This window comes from Carlito syrichta, unplaced genomic scaffold (assembly GCF_000164805.1).
Source record: "Carlito syrichta isolate Samal-C Ts95f unplaced genomic scaffold, Tarsius_syrichta-2.0.1 Scaffold316368, whole genome shotgun sequence".
NCBI lineage: Eukaryota > Metazoa > Chordata > Mammalia > Primates > Tarsiidae > Carlito > Carlito syrichta.
The window spans coordinates 734,868-755,648 of record NW_007260464.1 but is presented as its reverse complement, the minus strand read 5'-3'; the positions used below and the strand labels follow the sequence as shown (position 1 = coordinate 755,648).

Genomic DNA, 20,781 nt, shown 5'->3' with positions numbered 1-20,781 from the left:
GAAAGAAAGAAAGAAAGAAAGAAAGAGAGAGAGAAAGAAAGAAAGAAAGAAAGAAAGAAAAAAGGGAGGGAGGGAGGGAGGAAGGAAGGAAGGAAGGAAGGAAGGAAGGGAAAGGCTGTCTCAGATTCCCTTTTGCTGTAGCATAAGCACCTGCCTCTGGTAGCTTATGAGGAAGGGGATTCATAGCCCCCACATACTCTAACCCCAGAAACTCTAATATATAACCAAAAAGTCTGATCACTGGTAAAAGGTCAAAGTGGCTTAAGCAGGCAACAGTTGACTTGACCTCAGCTTCAACAGGGTACTTGAAAAGCAGGAAGGAAAAACCTACATGTCCCTCGAGGGATGCATGGGTAAACAAAAGGTGGTATATATATGCAGCGCAGTGTTATTCCATCCTGAAGAGGATGCATGAACCCAGAGGACATTATGCTAAGTGATATAAGCCAGTCACAAAAGTACAAATACTGCATGACAACACTTACATGAAAATAGTCAGACTCACAGAAGCAGAGAGAGTAGGAAGGTGGTCACCAGGGGCTGAGGGGAGAGGGAAATGGGGAGTGTGTTGTTCAATGGATATGATGTTTTAGCTATACAAGATGAGTCAGTTCTAGAGATCTGTTGTACAACACAGTGATGACGGTTAATGGTACCGTATGTTACTGTATTGAAATGCTGTACTGAAAACTTGTTAAGAGGGTAGTTCTCATGTTAAGTGTTCTTACTAATAAAATAAAATAAAAGGAGCAAGGGAGAATCACATTGACAAAAAGTTGAGATACCTGTGTTCTAGTTTTATCTTTGACATTAGCCCAGTGTGGGATTTGGGACCCTTGCTTAACTTTTAGGGGTCTCAGTTTATACAGCCTTTGAAAGGAGTCTGGGGCAAGATGATTTCTAGGGATCTTATGAATTATATGAGACTTTTCTTCCAGGATATGATTTTGCTCATGAAAACTTTTATTTCAGTGTCTAGAATAAGGACATTAAGAAGGAAAAAGATGGGGCTTCCCTTGGTGCAACAGGCAACTAGGCAGCCCTAAATCCTAACTTACTCCATAATGTTGGACACATTTTTTAGACTCTCTGTGCCTTAGTTTCTCCATCTGTAAAATGGACATAAAGCACTTTCTCTGAATATAACATAAGAAATAGTCGATCACTGCAAAAATAATAGTAACAAATGCAGTATGAGTATATACCATCTAATTCAAAATCAGTGATTTTGGTCTTTGCTTAATGTCACTTCCACAAGAAGGCCTTTCTCCATCTCCCACGTCAGGTCATTGTCCTGGTGCCCACAGTGTCCTGCTGTTTTCTGTATTGACACTCCTCACCTGTCCTTGCACCTGAATCTCCTCTTCCATGACTAAGTCACAGTCAGAAAGCTCCACGGAGTTAGAGACTCAATTTTTTTCTCCATTTGCCTCTTTATATTCAACATGAAGCATACTACTTGGCCTTCAGTGAGTTTCCACTGGATGGATGGATGGATGGATGGATGGATGGATGGATGGATGGATGGATGGATGTCTTTGACATTTTAAATTTTCCTTTGGCATTTTATTCGTTGATAGCATGAAATTTACCAAGTAGTCAGGAGGCCTGGTATTTTGGAAGGGCCACTGTTCTGCAGTGCTAAGCAGTAGATTCTGAGTCGTTCATTACCACCACTCAGTTGAACGAATGCAAACAAGCTTCTTCTCTCTAAGCCTCAGTATCCCAACCCAGGGGTAGATTAGATCCCTTGCATCAGAATCATCACCTTCTGTATTTATTAAAATGTGGATTTCTAGGCCACAGTCAGTCCAAGGAGATTAGGAAGTTGGAATCTGGAGGTAGGAGGACACAGAAAAGTCCCAGAATTTGCCTTTCCTCAGTGTCCTCAGTGATTCACTCGCCGAGCCTCAGAGCAGCTGCAGCAGAGGCCTAAGACTTCTCCAGCTCCGTGGGACTGGGATTGGGAACTCGTATTTCTCTCACAGACAATTTTCCCTTCCCAGTGTCTGGTCTTGGAGAAGGGAGGAAGGAGAAAGGTGTGGAGTTTCTGGCCACCACAGGTAAGTTCCTCTCCCTCACCCCTGGGGTGGCCCAGGCTGCTAAGCAAATTCTCCTTCTCTGGACCTCTATACCCCTTGCTGTGAGGACATCACAGCACCTCTCTCTTTGTCTGAACGTTAAGTAAAAGTTGAAAAAGACAATGTCTGTAAAAATATGAAGAGGAGTATCAGCAACTATTTTCACCTATCAACAGTTATTTCCAAACCTTATAGCGGGAGAGAGGGGATTTTAATCCAGTGATGTCTCTCCACTCTGTGACACTCTACAAATACCTGGTTATTCTCGCACACCAAACTGATATCCGGGTCATATCCCAGCCCCCATTAAGTCTGAATCTCTGAGGATGAAGCCCATGCATGGGGAATTGTGGAATTTAAAATGTACTGATTTCCAGGTGATGTCCGTGCTCATCCAGGGTTTGAGTCCCACTCTTTCACAGTGTACTTGTATTCAGATATGGAGAATGTCTGTGATGTCCTTAGGGTTCCTGTTACAGATGAGACATAATCCACTAACACCTACTCTCTCCAAAAGCAGACAAATTAGTCACTCAAAATGTTTCCTGTAGTTCATTCAACCTCTCGCATTCACATTTGTCATTATGTTGACTGTTGTCTTCTAAGGACAGGACCTCCCTCTTGACTTCAAAGCCCTTGTGTCTGGCACTTAGTGTGTGTTCAGCACATGTCCACAGAGGAAGTATATCTGCCTGAAATTTGGAAATGAGGAACATTTTCAGTTGCTGAGAAAGGCCTGCCGGTGACATTATCTTTGAATCTCTTTCAGAGCTGCCTGCAAGATCAATCGATCTGTCTGCCCTAAACCTGACAGAGCTCGTGAATGGGATGCTAAGCAGAGCTTTAAAAGGTGACCATTTTAAAAAATTGTAATCCAGGCCCATTTTAGTCGTGTAGCCGCCTCTCTTCGCAACTTCTTTGTGACCTGGATGGGACACATGGCTTCTCTGTGTCCCAATATCTCTGTGTTCAGGATGGAGAACACATCATCCTACCTAACTCATGATAAGATTGAACAGATCAAAATGAAGAAGAAGGTTTATAAGCATTTTGGGTGCAAACTGCATTTCAAATATAGTATATGTGAAGGCATTTGTAATCAAAACTATTGGCATAAACTAACAATAATTATTCATTAATTTAATGTGATTTTGGATTTATCTCTTCAAGACAAAAGAAGTTCTACTGCAAGCTAACGATATTAGTCCAATCTTCTTTTTTTTTAAAATTTAATTTATTTTTCGAGTTGGAGTCTCACTGCCGCCCCATACTGGAATGCAGTGGCATGCTCGTGGCCACGGCAGTCACAACTCGCTGGGCTCAGATGATCCTTCTGCCTCAGCCTTCCAAGCAGCTGGAACCACGGACATGCACCACCACACCCTGCTAATTTTTGATTTATTGTAGAGATGTTGCCCAGGCTGGTCTCGAATCCCTGGGCTCAGGCAATCCTCTCTCTTCCACCACCTAGAGTTCTGGGATTACAGGTGTGAGCAACCGCACCCAGTCCGATCTTCTATCTATGCTCTTTAGCTTCTAGAAAAACGATTTCTATGTAGTGTGTGCCTAATGAATAACAGAAAAACATGTAAAACCACTAGTGTGCATTCCTTATTTCATTAATCATACTCCACTTTGCTCAGTAGATATTTGGGGAGAACCCATACATGCCAGGCGCTATTTTAAATATTAGGGGGTAAAGCAGTGAACAAAATCCTGGGCCTAGGGGAGCTTCCATTCCAGAGGGTGAAGGGGTAATAGAAAGCAAGCACTAAACATAGTACATAGGTAACGATAGGTGCTTTGTAGAGTAAGGCGGATGGAGAATCCTACTTCTCAGGACCTCTGTATTTCTCTGAATCCCAATTCAGCATTAAGGTCCACGTGTAGGGCATTCCCTAGGATTGTGCAGTACACAAACTGTATTGATGGCTCTATACTTGTTCACATAGTCATTTATTCATCAACATTATTTGAAGGGTTATCGATCCCATTCCAGATACAGCCCTGCCTCCACTTTGCTCACACGAGAGTTGCCATCACTACGGCTGCCTTGGAGGGTGCATGATGAGATGGCGGGGGTCTACCTGTAGTAGGAACTGCGGAAAGACTGAAGCATTAGTTGGAGAGGTGGGCTGTATAAATATGGAGTCCCCCAGCCCTGAACTCCTGTTAATCCTATCCCTTTCTCCACAAGGCCTTGTGCTGGGCTCTGCAAAATTTCGCTATAACCCTTCCAATGACTCAGTTAATCCTAGACTAACCCTATGAGCTTATGCTCACACTCCCAATTTACAGATGCAGAGATGGAGCATGCCCGTTGCCATGCAGAATTGGAATTCAGGGCTGTTTAATACAAGTCTGTAATCCAGCCCAAAGTTTTCCAAACTTGTTGCATAATAAGAAAAACCTGAAGTGCTTATTAAGTACACAGCTCCTAAGATCCCTGGCCTGGAGGTTCTGATCTAGTGAGTCATGAAAGGGACCTCAAGGGTGCATTTTTACCAAGTGCTATTGGTGATTCTTATCATCAGAAAACTTGAGGAAACATTACTAGAGGGTTCAAACTTTGGTGCCTACCCCATCCTTCTTCCTGCGTATAGGAATTTATAAAATAAGACCCTGGGTCCCATCCAACTCATGGCATTAGGGTCTCCAGAGGGAAGGGATTCAAGGGGGAAGGGGTGCCACCTTTAATTTGGATGTGAAGTGGAATGGTTCTGTCATTGCAGCCACCATCTCAGTGGGTCACAAATTTAGATGAATAAAAATCACCTTAGCCAGGCATGGTAGCACACGCCTGTAGTTCCAGCTACTTGGAAGGCTAAAGCGGAAGGATTGCCAGAGCCCAGCAGGTCAACAATGGGGTGGCTGTGAGCATGCCACTGCACTCCAGCCTGGGCAACAGAGTGAGACTCCAACTAAAAAAAAAAAATTACCTGAGGACTTAGTTAACATTAAAATTCAGAAGCCCGGGCAAAGCCACCCCTCCCCTTTCTCCATAATCTTCAAAACAAAAACAAAAAATATAATCTAATTTAGTAGATCTTGGGTCACTCCGTGGAATGTGCCTTTCTAACAAGTACACCAGGTGAGCTGACACAGGTGGATGATTTTCAGACCATAGTATGGGAAGACCTTTTTTCCCCCACAGTCTCCCAGATATAAACCAAGAGTAGGCATGGATTAAGTGTAGGTATCAGTCTCACTCATCTGTCCCTAAACCTGATTATATTAATACTCCTGGCAAAAAAAAATTCCCTTTCTTTTGTGTAGCAGGCTGAAAATAATCACCCAAAGATACTCACTTTATAATACCAGAACCTGTAAATGTCACCTTACCTATCAAACAAGTGAGTATCTCCTCATGTAATAGAAGATGCGATTAAGTTAAGGAATTTGAGATGAGGAGATTATCTAGGATCATCTGACTTGTGCCAAATACCATCACAAGGGTCCTTATGAGAAAGAGACAAAGAAATGACAATGCGAAGACAGGACAGAAAGAAATGTGATCACAGGTTCGGGATGCAGAAAACCACCATGGCTGAAAAGAACAGTGTCTCCCTTCAAGTCCCTAAGGGGAGTGTGTCCCTGCCGAATTTCAGAAGTCTAGCATCTAAAACTGTAAAAAATAAATAAATGCCTAGCTTCTAGAAATGTAAAAGAATAAATTTCTGTTGTTTTAAACCACCAAGTATGTGGTAGTTTTTTACAGCAGCTGCAAGAAACTAATACATAACCAGTTGCCATGGCTTAATTGGGAAATACAGCCAAGTGACACACACTTACTGGGTTTTTTAGTTTAATTTTATATTGTATATTATTTTTCTTTTGTATTATTTTGTTGTTGCTGTTGTTGCTTTTCATTTAGTTGTATAGTTCATTGGTCGTATTATCAATTTCTTACATCTGTTTGCTTATTTGCAACACTATTGATTTGTTGTTAGGTTAGTAGGCATTTGTCTGTTTCTTCACCTGTGTCTTTTTTGCAGACAGCAAAAGGTTCTTCTCCTTGCTAAGTGTTACTTCCTACAGCTCCTTCGCCTTCTACAAGTTTTCTGTGGCCATTTACAACAGTGAGTGCTGGCTGACTTCTCTTAAGGGTGGTAGCGGTGGTGATGGGCCGCAGAGTCAGTCTGTGTGTCAGAATCTCTGTGTCAATGCTTCCTCTTCACAGTTTCTAACCTGAAGACGGTGGATCCAGCCAAATTCCCCACAAGGTACTGCTACTGCTTAAACAATCGGACCAATGACTTATCAGGTGGGTGTGGCTAACCATGAGGCTTGTGGCTTTTTCAGTTTTGCTTGTGCCCTTTTAGGTAAGTTTGTATCTTTTTTCTCCCTCAGAATAAGAGAGGAAACTATGGGGATATCTATTACACTTAAATATGTGCACATTCATTATCCCAGATAGCTCCTTTTTTGGTTTTAGCCTAGAAAAATCGTTGTCTGTGCACAAAGGAACAAAAAGAAAATGTTCCAGAAGTAATGTGTTAATGGTTAAATGAGGGAACAACCTGAGCATCCTCATTAGGAAAATGATTAAATGGTCCCCTCCAAAATCAAACTTTGGAAAATAGTTACAGATAATACTTAAGTAAATGAGTGTCCCCAAATTTGGCCTGTGCTTGGAAAAATTTCCAAGAGATTTTTAATTTAGAAAGAGAAATTTACAAAATAATATAGAGAACACGATGTTATTGATTTTTAAAAATACATATCTGGGCCAGGTGCAGTGGCTCACTCCTATAATCCCAGCACTTTGGGAGGGCAAGGTGAGAGGATTGCCTGAGCCCACTGGTTTGAGATCAATCTGGGCAACTTGGCAAGACCTCATCTCTACAATAAATCAAAAAATTAGCTGGATGTGGTGGTGCGGGCCTGTAGTTCCAACTACTTGGAAGGCTGAGGCGGAAGGATCACCTAAGCACAGCAGGTCGAGGCTGTTGGTGGCCACTGCACTCCAGCCTGGGCAACTGGGAGAGACTCCAACTCAGAAAAATAAAAATACATATCTGGACACCACATAGGTGAAAACCTCTGAAAAGAAGACTAGAGTGTGTATTTTGGAGTGGAGGAATGTTGATTAAGGAAGACTTGTATTAACTGAATTTTTTAAATGAGTGTTTTCACCTGTTTCTTTTATAATTAAAACATAAAGGTACGTGTTCCTTATATTTAGAGACTCTAAAAAAATGGAAGTGGTTATTTTCCTCACTACTAATCCATCAATTCAACAGCTTTTCATTGCATGCTATGAGCCAGTACTCTTCAAGGTATGGGAGATACTACCCTGAGCAGAGCGGACACACCTCCTGCTCTCACAAGTCAGCTTCTTAGGAGGGAACAGTGAGTAAAGAAATAAAATGCAAAGCACATGCTGACAGTGAGGACGGTGAAGCGGGGAAAAGGACAGAAAAGAAAGTCAGGGTCGGGGATACTGCCGTGTGTGGGGTATTCGGAGAAGTCAGCTCTAACAAGCTGAGGGTTGAGGAGTGACATCAGGAAGAGGAGATCTATCCCTGTAGCTCTTGGGGGATGAGGTTTCAGGCAAAGACCCAGGCAGCAGAGTGAGGACCAAAGAGGTGGTGTGGCTAGGGCAGGCAAGCCAGAGCAGAGTTGTAGGAAATGAACTCAGATTGGTGAGGGCAAAGTGGAAAGGTGTTGCAGATCATATAGAAGCTTAAAGTCCACTATAAATATTCTGATTTTTCTCCGCATAAGAAGGAAGCCATTGTGATTTCCTTCAGAGAGAAGACACACAATCTGACACATATATATTTTCTTTATTTTAAAGATGTGGAGTACAATTCAGGGTTAGGGGTACAAATGTTCATTATGCAGATACCCTTGTTGATGAGGTGTACCCCTTCCTCCCCTGGCAGCTTCCCTCAACTGCCAGTCCCACCTCCTTTCCCCTAGCAGTTTCCCACTACTGCCAATCCCTTTCTTATAGTATTATGATAATTGTTCAAGGTCCGCTTATGAGTGAGAACATGTGGTGCTCTGTTCTTTGTTTCTGTGATAGATCACTGAACAATAGAATTTAAATCCATTCAAGTTGCTGCAAAGTCCATGTTTATCCTTCTTTATGGTTGCATAATATTCCATTGTGTATATGTACCACATTTTTTTTAACCAGTCCAGCTTCGATGGGCAACATGGTTGGTTCCATGTTTTTACTACTGTGACTAGAGCTGCAGCAAACATGCGTATGCAGGTATCTTTTTGGTAGAATGATTTGAGTTCCTCCGGGTATATTCCCAGTAGGGGAATTGCTGGGTCATATGGAAGACCAATTCCTAGTTCTTTCAGAAATCACCACACTGTCTTCCAAAGAGGTTGCCCTGGTTTGTATTTCCATCAGCAGTGTAGAGGCATTCCTTTTTCTCCACATCCTAGCCAGAATCTGTTGTTTTTTTGTTTTATTCATGATGGCCATTCTTACTGGTGTTAGGTGGTATCTCAATGTGGTTTTGATTTGCATTTCTCTGATGATGAGTGGGGCTGAGCACTTTTTCATGTGTCTATTGGCTGCCTGTATAACTTCTTTTGAGAAATATCTATCCTTGTCTTTTGTCCGCTTTTTAATGGAGTTGTTTTTTTTTTTTTTTCCTTTCCGCACATTTGAGTTCCTTGTAGATCCTAGATGTTAGGCCTTTGTCAGATAAACAGTTGGCAAATACCTTTTCCCATTCTGTGTACTCTCTCCCCACTCTCTTGATGATTTCTTTGGCTTTGCAGAAGCTTGCCAGTTTGATGAGGTCCCACTTGTCTATCTTATCTCTTATGGCATGGGCACTTGGGATTTTGATCAGGAATTGATTGCCAGTTCCAATTTCCATAAGGGTGTCTCCTGCATTGTCTAAGATTCTTATAGTTTGAGGTTTTATGTTTAGGTCTTTGATCCATTTAGAGTTAATTTTTGTGTATGGTGATAGGTAGGAGTCCTGTTTCAAAGGGATCCCTCTAGTTACTTGTTAAAGATGAGGCTGTAAGGGAAGAAAGTACTGAAGGCAACCAAAGTCTTCTCTTTTTGCCACTTCACCTCAAATTAAACAATGATTTCCATCAATTTAGAAACTCTTTGTAAGCATTATAGTGGCTTCACAACCTACCAATGGAAGCATATTCTTAGCCAGTATGCTGACATTGGACTTTTGGGTTGAGTTCGGTTTTTTCTACTATAAATAATCTTGCATTGAACATCTTTGTGCATAGAGCTTTTTCCTGGTTCAGGTTATTTTCCCCACAAAGTAGAGTTTCTAAAAGATATATTGTGAAATATTAAAAGCAAAAAAGCCTCTAATGTTTAATGAGTACTATATGCCAGACCCCACACTGAATCCTTAATATTCATTATCTTATTTAATTCACCCCGTGAATCTCGTCGACAAAATATGTTGGAAAAGAAAAGGGTTATTCATAATCACATCTTTCTCCCCATTCTATTAACCTCCACTGAGGGTGGGATTTTGTGCTAAGTGAGTCCCTACCTTGGTTCTGTGATAGATAAAAATTTAAAAAGCCACATCTGTCAGAGAAAGTTTACAATCCCGTTCCATGAGCTAAAACATATTTCCACACACTTGAAATAATTATTTGAAGAGAACTGATCTGTGGATTATTATTTACTGATAAAATAACATGGGGCCCCTCTGGTAGGCCACAGCAATTTTCACAAGATTTTTTTTTTTAATTTCAGTAACTTCAGGGGGTACGAATTTTTTTTTGGTTACATAGATGCATCATATAATGGTGAAGAAATCTGGATATTAGGGTATTCATCACCTCAACAAGTACACATTGTACCTAATAGGAGATTTTCATCCCTCCCTCCTCTTCCCACCCTTCTTCTTCTGAGTCTCTAATGTCCATTGTAACATTCGATACGCCTTTGCAGACCTATAGCTTAGCTCTCACTTGTAAGTGAGAACATGCAGTATTTGTTTTTCTGTTCCTGTGTTACTTCACTTGGAATAATGGTCTTCAATTCTATCCAAGTTGCTGCAAAAGATATTATTTTGTTCTTTTTTATGGCCGAATAGTATTCCATGGTATGTATGTGTATGTATATGTGTATATCACATTTTCTTTTCTTTCTTTTTTTTTGAGTTGGAGTCTCACTGTCACCCAGACTGGAGTGCAGTGGCCGCTCCCGGCCACCGCAGGCTCGACCTGCTGGGCTCCGGCGATCCTTCCGCCTCAGCCTTCTAAGTAGCCAGAATTACAGGCATGCACTACCATGCCCAGCTGATTTTTTGATTTATTGTAGAGATGAGGTCTCACTGCCCAGGCGGATCTCGAACCCGCGGGCTCAGGCAATCTGCTCACCTCAGACTCCCAAAGGCGCGGGATTACAGGCTGAATCCCCAAGCCCGGCTAACATTTTCTTTATCCACTGGTCAGTTATGAGTATTTAGGTTGATTCCCCAACTTTGCAATAGAATTTTCATAAGATTTGACAAGTCACAACACTACCATATGAAAGGCTGTCCACTTAGGACAACTTCTTGCCACTGTCCAAAGCCTTTGGGAAAGATGTCTTTGTGGATTCAGATCTGGATTGTTTGCTTTAGAAAATTTTCAGCTCTGACGTATAACCTTCCTTTCAGTGTACATTTGCATGTTTTTTCTAAATAAAAATGATTTAAATTTTTTTGAAAATAATGTACAGTGATGTCAAAATGCTATGCAACATGGACAGGTAACCAAGAAACCAGAAATACCTACTATCCCACCATTTATAGGTCATCACCATTAACATTTTAATGAATGTTATCCAAAGCTCTCCATGCTACCAATGTAGCCCACGTATTTGTCTCACCTGCAAGCTAACTTATCTAACCTACCTGCCTACCCCAGATCATCTATCCATCTATCTAGCCATCCCACTCCACATATAGAAACACATTCTCTGTATTATTTAGAATACAAACAGGGCTGCTATAACAAGTGACTTCAAAATAGGGTGGCTTAAAGAAGGCAGAAACTAGTCGCTTTCATGTGCAATAATCTGGGCAAACATACGAGGGCTGCTTTAGTGGTTTGGTGGTGTGGGGGCCCAGACGTCTTCTCACTTGGTTTTCTGCTTTCCATAAGGAGACTTCTCATAGTACAAGGTAGCTTGCCAACACATCTGCACTCCAGCTCCGATGAAGGGGAGAAAGGAATTGGAAGGCATGCCCATGCCGAACAAACTCACAGCTCAGAAACTTTTCACATTTCTTCCTTCCATATTCGATCACTCAGAATTTAATCTCATGGCAACACACATCGGCAAAGCAAGCTTGAAAATGTAGTCATCGTGCTAACCTACCATGTTCCCAATTAAAAACGTTATGTTTTCTTATTAAAGAAAGATAAAAGAATGGATATTACCACAAAAGCAGCCCTTGTTCAGATTGTCACACACAAAAGTAACTAGTTTCTACCATTTTATGCAATTCTATAATCCATCATCAAACTAATCAATGTCTTCAAAACGGTTCCATTTCCACGAATATAAATATGCCTCATCTTTCATATAAATTCTTAGTATTCATTGAAAGAATGTACAATGATTTATTCAATGTGTCACTTCTTGATGGAAACTTGGCTAATTTCCATATGTTTGCAATTATAAACAAGGTCACAGTGAACACCTGTGTAAAACCACTTGGAGTATGTACCCACTTACCTCTGTAGGGTAAAGCCCTCAATATAGAATTGTTGGCTGACAGAGAAAAAATAACATAGTGATTCAAATGGTTAAAATTTCATCTAGTAGTCTGGGCTCGGTGGCTCAGCCTGTAATCCCGAGCTTTGGGAGGCCGAGGTGAGTGGATTGCCTGAGCCCACGGGTTCAAGACCCGCCCAGGCAACTTGGCAAGACCTCATCTCTACAATAAATCAAAAATTAGTCGGGAGTGGTAGTGTGTGCCTGTAGTTCCAGCTACTTGGAAGGCTGAGGCGGAAGGATCGCCAGAGCCCAGCAGGTCAAGGCTGCAGTGGCCGGGAGCGTGCTACTGCACTCCAGTCTGGGCGACAGAGTGAGATTCCAACTCAAAAAAATTTCTTCTAGTAATTTTGTATAAGTTTATACTCTTATCAACAATGTTTGAACAAGTGTTTTCCATACCCTTGTCAACACTGAGTGTTGAGAGACAATCTTAAATCATTACCAACTGGATAAGTAAAAAGGGGCTTTTTTCCTACCTTCTGTTTATATATGAAGGTAGTCAGATATCATTCATTTTGAGCATTATAAATTAGACAACTCAAATGTTCATTGACATAAAGAATATCTCGTCCAGGCACGGTTGCCCAAGTCTGTAATCCCAGCACTTTGGGAGGCCGAGGCGAGAGAATTGCCTGAGCCCACGGGTTCAAGACCAACCTGGGAAACATGGTGAGACCTTGTCTCTACAATACATCCAAAAAAATTAGTTGGGCATGGCAGAGCATGCATGTAGTTCCAGGTACTTGGAAAGCTGAGGCAGAAGGATCACTGGAGTCCAGCAGGCCAACACTGGGGTAGCTGTGAGCATGCCACTGTGCTCCAGCCTGTGCAATGAAGTGAGACTTCAACTCAAAAAAAAAGAGTATCTCTGAGATAAACATTGTTTTCTTTCAAGCCTAAAAAGCAGATTTGAAAACAGTCTAAAGGGAGAGTTGACAAAATGAACAAGAGTTTGAATGAATAGTGGTAGAAATGCTGGGAAGAGTAGACACTTTGGCCTAAGAGAGACCTCAGCTGAAATCCAAGCTCTGCCACTTACCCTGGGAAATTGGGCAATTTCCATCATCTCTATGAGCCTTGGGCAGAATCTAGGCTCCATCCTTGGTGTCTGGCTTCAAAGCCATACTTTGTAGCTTCTACACAATATTAATAGTGATTTCCAAATTCCATAATTGGTCTATTTTTGAGCCTTCCTTACCCACTATCCTAAGCTTCTTTTGTGTGTCCTGAACAACTCTCCAGTGCCTAGTGGGTGTCTGCAAACACTCAATGAATATTTATTAGATAAATGAAGTAATAATCCAAGGAGAATTTTAAGAAGTAGAAAGCAAATGGGTGGAATAAGTGATGAGATAATACCTTTTCTCAACTTCCACTATGTGACCAAAAACAGACTGGTCTAATGGGACACAGAAATGAGGATGTCCATGTTTGCCCACCTTCTGCATAGGCAGGTGTCTACATCTGTATAGGGGTACTAACATTGCTCCCCTCCAGAAGATTAAAACACATATCTGTGCAGATACAATAAGAACACTTCATGGCTCTGGCTCACACATAGTAGTGCCCGCCTTCTGTTGGTCTTGGCATGCTGCACATTTCATTAATTATCACTTCATGTTTCCTGCTTCTCTGTGTTCTGTATTTTCTAGTCAGCTCGCTCCTGCCCAAGTTCATCATCCTGTTCATGAATGAAAGAAGCATTTATACAAGGCTTGATGAAAATATCATCCAAGCAGCTTCTTTAGGAAATCACTGTTTAGGGATAGATAGAGCATATTCCCCTGGTTCAAAAGCAAAAAACTAGTTGCATCCTGGGAAACCATGAATAAACAGAGAAGGAGGTAGCAGCTGTTTGACTAGAAGTGTGTTAGACACTATCACTGGTCAATGGCATCCACCATGTCAAGGAGTAGCCCTGTTCAAACCCTACTCAGAGAGAAAGTTCACAAAGACTCTATAACCTGAAATGTGAAATTATCTCAGATTCCCCTCCCCATAAGCCCTCTCAACAAAGTAGGCAGAAGGAGAAGTTTCTGGCGATAATTTTATAAAGGGTCTAGTCTCTTTTGATATCTATAGTTTATAACCCACCGTTAAATCTGACATTGCATTTTCAACATCCAAAATGATGCAAATTTATTCTACATGTCTGTGGAACCGCTTCCTATCAGATGGGCTTGATATTCTAAAACAACGAAATGGGATGACAAGGAAAAAAAAAACAGATGAAATATTTTTCAACAATGAGATTTTTGTAGTGCTTGCATGTTGACAGAGTGGAGTTGAGGGAGAGGAGGATGGGAAAATAAAGGGGATTATAACAGTGGATCCAAGAGCTTCCGGACTACCAGAAATTACGACTTTTTCTTTTTTAGAATTAGTAGTATTTCTCTATATGATTGTTGATATTCTTCAATGCACTAAACTAAATCAAACTTGTCAGATATACTCTGAATATTCCAAAGACAATATCCTTTTCTTTACAAGTCTCTGAATAGGAAACTTAAACCTTCTAAATCTGTCTTGCAGATTTTACAGCCCTACTGGTAGATATCATTGGAAATTCTACCAGCTACCTGACAGAGATTTTTAAGTCAACCTCCATCCTCTCAGGTATGTGCCTCTTGAAAATTCTTGGCAAGTTTGAGGTTTGGTGTCCCTCATGTAAGACAAGCAAGCCTAATAAATCCCCCCCACTCTCAACTCCTGCCACAGTCCAGCAGCTGAGAACCTGTGTGTAAGTTTTATTTAGATAACTAATGTGATCCAGTTTCTACACCAGTATTTAAAAGATCCATCTTCCAATCAGAACTAGACCTGGGGTCCAGAAAAATTGGAAGAAAAATCCAAGATTCAAAGTTGGAGGAATATAGGCAGACTCAAGAAAACAACTGACCAATGGCGATACTTCCATCGTACAAATGAGAAAACTAAGAACCAGAGAGGTTGGCTATTTTGCTCGAGGTTGGTGACAGAGCTCAGATTTAAATATATGTGCACCCCAAGCCATGTTTAAGGTACAATTAAGAAAGATACATCTTATTTATAGGGTAGCTTCATGTGATCCCCACTTTGTAAAGTACAGATTTAGTCATCAATCCAACAGCGGGTCTCAGCAGAAAGATAGCATGGTACACTGTGGAGAAGAGGAGGAAAGGAAAAAGAGAAATAATAATAACTATCATTAGACACCAGGGACTCTTCTAAGGGTTCTCCATGTATTCCTTCATTGGATCCTCACTACAGTCTTATGGGATAGCTACCACATTCCTCCCTACGTGACGGGTGATAAACTATGTAACCGAGAGGTTAAGGAACTTGCCCACGATCACTCTGCAGAGACAGAATTCTAAGCCAGGTGATCTAGCTCTTAGCCCATGCTCTTAGTCACTATGCAATGCTATATAATAATGGTGACACATTAATGTTAACAATAATGATTATTCCAGCTGCTAACCATGCTCTTCTGTCTGCCAGGCACCATACTCAGCACTTCATACACATTTCCTCCTAGGGATCTCCTAGGAATTCTATGGTACCTACACACATGGCCCTTTAGGCAATATACTTTGGGACCAATATGTCTAGGAATTCAGAAGTTTTCAGACTTTGGAAGGTCTGAGAAGGTGTCCACACTTGCAAAAGGTAGCACCTCCAGTAGAATCAAGGAAGCCTACTATACTCAAACAAATTACTGGCCATTCTGCAAAATGTTTGGCCCTTTACATTAAGTAGGATAGAGAACAACCATAATAGTCTCACAGTTTTCAAGTCAGGTTTGGCCACCAAATGAGTGTTAGGACCAAACTGACACAAAACATATCATCTTAAAGCGATCTGGGGAATTTGGAGATCATGAGATTTAAATGTTCACCGTTTTAAAGAAGGGTATATTAAGTCTTGGCGAGGTCAAGCAGTTCACTCATGTTTGCATAGCTAGTAAATGGCGGAGCTGATGTTGCAACCCTGGAAACTGACCCCTTGGCCCTTGCCCTATCCCCCGCCTAGTCAAAGGAAAGCAAGAAATCAAAAAATCAGAGTAAGGAGTTAGCTTTGTTTTCATATATCACCCTAAACCAGGTATTTCCAGCTTAATCTTCATTTCAACCAAATGTGTTCAGCTGCAGACCCACGGCTAAGTCTTATTGTGTGCTGGTTTGTCTTACAGTGAGTCAAAGCAATGAATCCGACTGCATCTTCATCTGTATGATGACGGGAAAGTCAGGTGAACCACCAGTCATTTTTTGGCAAGCTCTCTGGGTTGAGAATTAAACACAACTATTGAGTAGGTCGAACCCAAGATTTGATCCTGTTGGTGTGGTGTGATTTTTTGCAGGAAGAAATCTTTCTGACTTCTGGGAGATGGCAGATAAATCCCCTGTTATCAATTATACATTTACCAGCAGCATTTCTGGTGCTCCGGGTGAGTGCAACCTTCCTGAACTCTTATCATACAGTCTCCAGATCAGGGTCCCATCTCTCACACTAAAAATCAAAGGGTTAGCCGGGTTCAGTGGCTCAGCCTATAATCCCAGCACTTTGGGAGGCCGAGACAATTGGATTGCCTGAGTTCGCGGGTTTGAGACCAACCTGGGCAATGGTGAGACCTCATCACTACAATAAATCACAAAAACTAGCCAGATGTGGTGGCATGCATCTGTAGTTCCAGCTACTTGGAAGGCTGAGGTGGAAGGATTGCCTAAGCCCAGCAGGTCGAGGCTGCGGTGGCTGTGAGCGTGACACTGCACTCCAGCCTGGGCGATGGAGTAAGACTCCAACTCAAAAAAAAAAATCAGTGGATTTTGCTACTTAAAAAGGAAACAATTTCTGCTTCTTTTTTTTTTTTGCAAAATATCTGACAACCCTGGATCCCTCCCCCTTCCCAACCCATGCCAATAAGAAACTGGAGCTGATCAGCTACTGTCCCCATTCTCTCATAAGGAGAGACACCGTTTTCCAGTTTTCCACATTTCTTTCTGACCTTTATTGTCTTGCACATTTTTCTTGTATTAATTACTTGGCTTTTATAGATATTTGAATTTTTAACCCTATTCTGGAGATATGACCACTCTATAGTACTCAGCCCCTACCCAACCATTCTCTGTACTACCCCCTACACACACACACACACACACACACACACACACACACACACACACACACACACACACACACCCCTGCAGAGCTTCCTGTCATTTCCCTGTTACCAGATGGCATATTTGAGCCCACCTTGAAGTCCTCTTTCTCCACTACACTTAACTGGCATTTCTAGTTGGATGTTTTCTGGAATCTGGTTGATCCTCTGAGATAACCTCATCGAAATTATCTCAAGTCCTCATCACCTACCTTTGGACTGTAACAGCCTCTGAACAAGTCCCCATTAACACACTCTCTTATTTCTCAGAAATATCCATCCTGTTCCATAAGAGTGATAGTCTTAAAATATGACTTAGCCATGCTGCATCCGCTTTCCACTATCTTGCATTACATTTTCTGGAGGAAGCATCTCAAGATTCCTTGATGACAACTGTCTTAATGCCGTCCATTGCTTTCTTTGCTTTCACAAATATGAGTAAAAGTTCCTTCCTCTGACTGTTCTGTTGTACAACTCAAGTCAATTAGTCCCCTAGAAAGTTCAACATCTTGATTAAAGGAGTTTCCCTGAGAATAGAGACTAGACTCTTGAATTGATCCCTGAGGGCATTGGAGCCTAGAGGTGGGGGACAGGGAGGCTGAGCACTTCTACATATTTCTGGTAGAGAGTGGCCACCCTAAGAAGACACCAATAATAAAGCAATGTTAAATTGTGAGTATAGAGAAAAAAAAATATGACTTGGATTATGTCTCTTGCCCAAAGTTCCTCAGTCAGCAGCAGAGAGTCCAAAATCTTTAGCCAGGAGTATACACCCTCATCTCCTGCTCCCTTTTTCTGTAAATCCTGAACATTGAAATCCTGCCCTCCTCACAGAAGGCACACATCTTCATGCCCTTCAGCATATCCTTGTCCATGCTGTTGTCTCCACCAGGAACACCTTCTCTACTGTTCTGTATTTCAGAACCCCATTTGCCTGTCCATTGCCAGCTCACACACTGCTTCCTAAGGATCCCCCAACCAAAATCAGTCTTTGTCTCCTATGGTCCCACAACCAGCACTTGTGTTGGACTTTTGTGTTACTCCATGTTGTATCTCTTCATTGATGGTACTGGAGGGAGGAGATAGTGTCTCCTTCAACTCCACAACCTGCCATTCCCTAAATGCCTCACAGAGTACCTTACACACAGTAGGCTCTTCATCAGTGTCTCTTGGAGTGGAGTGAAGATCACAGTGAATCTTCAATTCCATTTCAGTGGTCTACTATTTATTGTAGGGAATTTCTTGGCTATGCTATAGAAGGAAACTCAATTTGTGTAGATCTAAGGATTGGATCAATCTCTCTTACTTGGAGAGTCTTTCACGACCTTACCACCCCCATCTCAATTAGATTCCCCCCGCCATGCATCTTCAGTAAGGACAAAAGCATAGAAAAGGAGAATATATTTTCAGACTGACACTAAGGCTGATTTACCTGAAAGCCAGTCACCTGACTGAGTGGTGGTTTGGCTGGGATGTACTTAGCTCCGTGTTGGATTGGTCTGGGGTCAAGACTCAGACTGGTGAGGCATGTGGGGTGTTATGGGCTCCAAAGTAAGTCTGGAGAAAAAAACTGAGACTTCAGGGCCACCTCCTGCAATTGCATAGCTTGAGCCCTACACACAGTTGCCCACCAAAGGGGGATATAGGGTCCGAAGTCCAACACAGACTCCACCTACCAGGCTGCAGGCCAGTCTTTGTCCGTCTGGAGAAAGGGACCCTATGAGCTAGTGGAAGCCTGTCATCCTCATATCCACATGCTTGTCACCATTTAAACCTTCCCTAGAAAAGCTATAAGGCAAAATCAACTCTGAGTATCCTCCTTCTTTTCTTCATGAAGCAACCAAAGCACTGGGTGGATTTCTCTCTGAATTATGCCTTCCTGCTATCTCTGTGGGGACCCATTTTCAAGAAATTTCTGTCTGGAAGTCTCTGATTCCCCCAAATTCCACCTCTGGTCTCTAGTTATACCCACAAGGCACATGGAAGGAGTCTAATCCCTCTTCCATGGACACATACCAGGGCCATGGAGTAGCAGAGGGCTAGAGGCAGGAGAAGAGCTCTGACTGGGGTTAAGAATGGATCAGAAAACATGACAAATTCCTACCATTAGACCTGGCAACTTTTCATTGTGTTCACTGTGTTTCATCACACAGTTTTTTTGGAGACTGATATGTACACTTAATATGTCATTCAAAGTGAGACAGTTCTTTGGTTTCCTTGGTGCTGTTTGGAGTAAGGTTGGAATCTCTGCATTCTATACTTTTGCTGCCCAGTAACCTTTCAGTGGTTCAACAATTTTTTGCTTCCAAACTGTTAAGCATAATTAAGTTACTGTTGACCATCTCCCTGAAGGTGCAGCTACCAAGGAAGCTACCAGGACTTCCAAGCCCACAACCAAAAGTCAGCCAACACCACCAAGTACAAGCCTCCCAGGCTGGGCATCTGCCCTGAGAACCTCTTCCTGGATAGAGATAACTGCTCCTTCAGAAGGAGAGGAGACCCCGAAAACAGGCAGGCATGCTGAGTTTCCCACCAGGACAGCAGCCACATGGAGCAGTGCCTCTCACACCCTGCTAGCCTCAGGTAAGATGATTCCTCACCTTTGTTCTCCTTTGCTGTGTCTTCCTCCTGTCCTCTAGGCTCATATAAATAAAGTCCTTCCTCTTATCTATCCTTTACCACCTGAAGCTGCCCTTCAGTTGACCTTAAATATGAGATCTAGATGAGCTAATATGGACTCCACTAGTTCAAGCAAAGGCAGCAAATATCATTGGCACAATGTACTTCTAACATGTACTTTTATAACTTTTTATTTGGAAATAGTTTAAGATTCACAAGAAGTTGCATGAATGCTACCGAGTTCCCTATACCTGGTCTTCCTCAATGCTAATATCTTGCCTGTAGTACACCGTGGCATAATATATTTTATTTCAACAAAGCATATAGCAATATCTCTCCCAAAATTCACACAAAATGGTAACATGAAGTCAACAGTTTGCGGCATGGTGAGGTCAACCTGTAGCTGGCTGGAAAATGATACCAAGAATGTGTTAATGACTTGAAACTAGTGAGAAAAGCTGTCCCCAAAGGCTTTCCAAGGAGGCTCCTCCCTCCCCAGCATCTTGAGCACATAATCAACAGTGTCCACTGAAGACACAGAAGGCATGCTTGTCCTATTTTTTCTATTTGGAAATAATATGAAATCGAGGCAACTCTTTCATTGAGTCAATATTTATCTCAATGGGTTCCAACAATGGACCAGCCATCAGGATTTGTTTATTCATTCACTGACTCACTCATCAAAACATATCTTTGCTACCAGACACCAGATCAGCTGTTAAAAACTCAGTTGTAGAAATGTTTCCTTTCCTTTCTGAGCTCCCAGAGCAGAGTGGGAGACACAGGCAAATAAGCCAATAGTTATGATTTGGCTTACAAGGACTATGTGTGTAGAGAGCCCAGAGAAGGGCTCCTGCCCCAGCATCATGGGAGACACAGGTTTCCTTCCCCAGGGAGACAAAAATTGATAGAAATCAGGGAGGCAAGAAAACAAGGACAATTGGATGGTGGAAAGAAGAAGGAATCAACTTCATTAAATAGAAAATCTTTAGATTCACTATAAAATATTAATACAATAACATGAAATTATACAAATCATAAAACTTTCCACTGTGACACACACAAAAAAGATGTTTTTGTTGGTGGCAAGAAAAATCATAAAATACTTGCCTCTAACTCTAAAAGGAGAAGCACTAGTTTTCTATTTTAAAAAACTATAAAACTTGAATGCGAGTAATGGAAGAATATTTAAATAAATGAAGGGCCATACCAGGTCCTAG

At 41.7% G+C, this 20,781-nt stretch overlaps 1 protein-coding gene across 1 annotated transcript in view; it reads left to right on the top strand.

Moving 5' to 3' along the window:
• Positions 1–20,781, top strand: part of HHLA1 (HERV-H LTR-associating 1) — a 41,090-nt gene that overhangs the window by 3,768 nt on the left and 16,541 nt on the right. The window contains exons 3-10 of the mRNA XM_008074205.1: positions 2,007–2,063; positions 2,851–2,931; positions 6,077–6,160; positions 6,262–6,345; positions 14,338–14,421; positions 15,977–16,033; positions 16,145–16,231; positions 19,295–19,525. Of these exons, the coding sequence (XP_008072396.1) occupies positions 2,007–2,063; positions 2,851–2,931; positions 6,077–6,160; positions 6,262–6,345; positions 14,338–14,421; positions 15,977–16,033; positions 16,145–16,231; positions 19,295–19,525 (765 nt within the window). The remainder of the gene's footprint in view (positions 1–2,006; positions 2,064–2,850; positions 2,932–6,076; positions 6,161–6,261; positions 6,346–14,337; positions 14,422–15,976; positions 16,034–16,144; positions 16,232–19,294; positions 19,526–20,781) is intronic.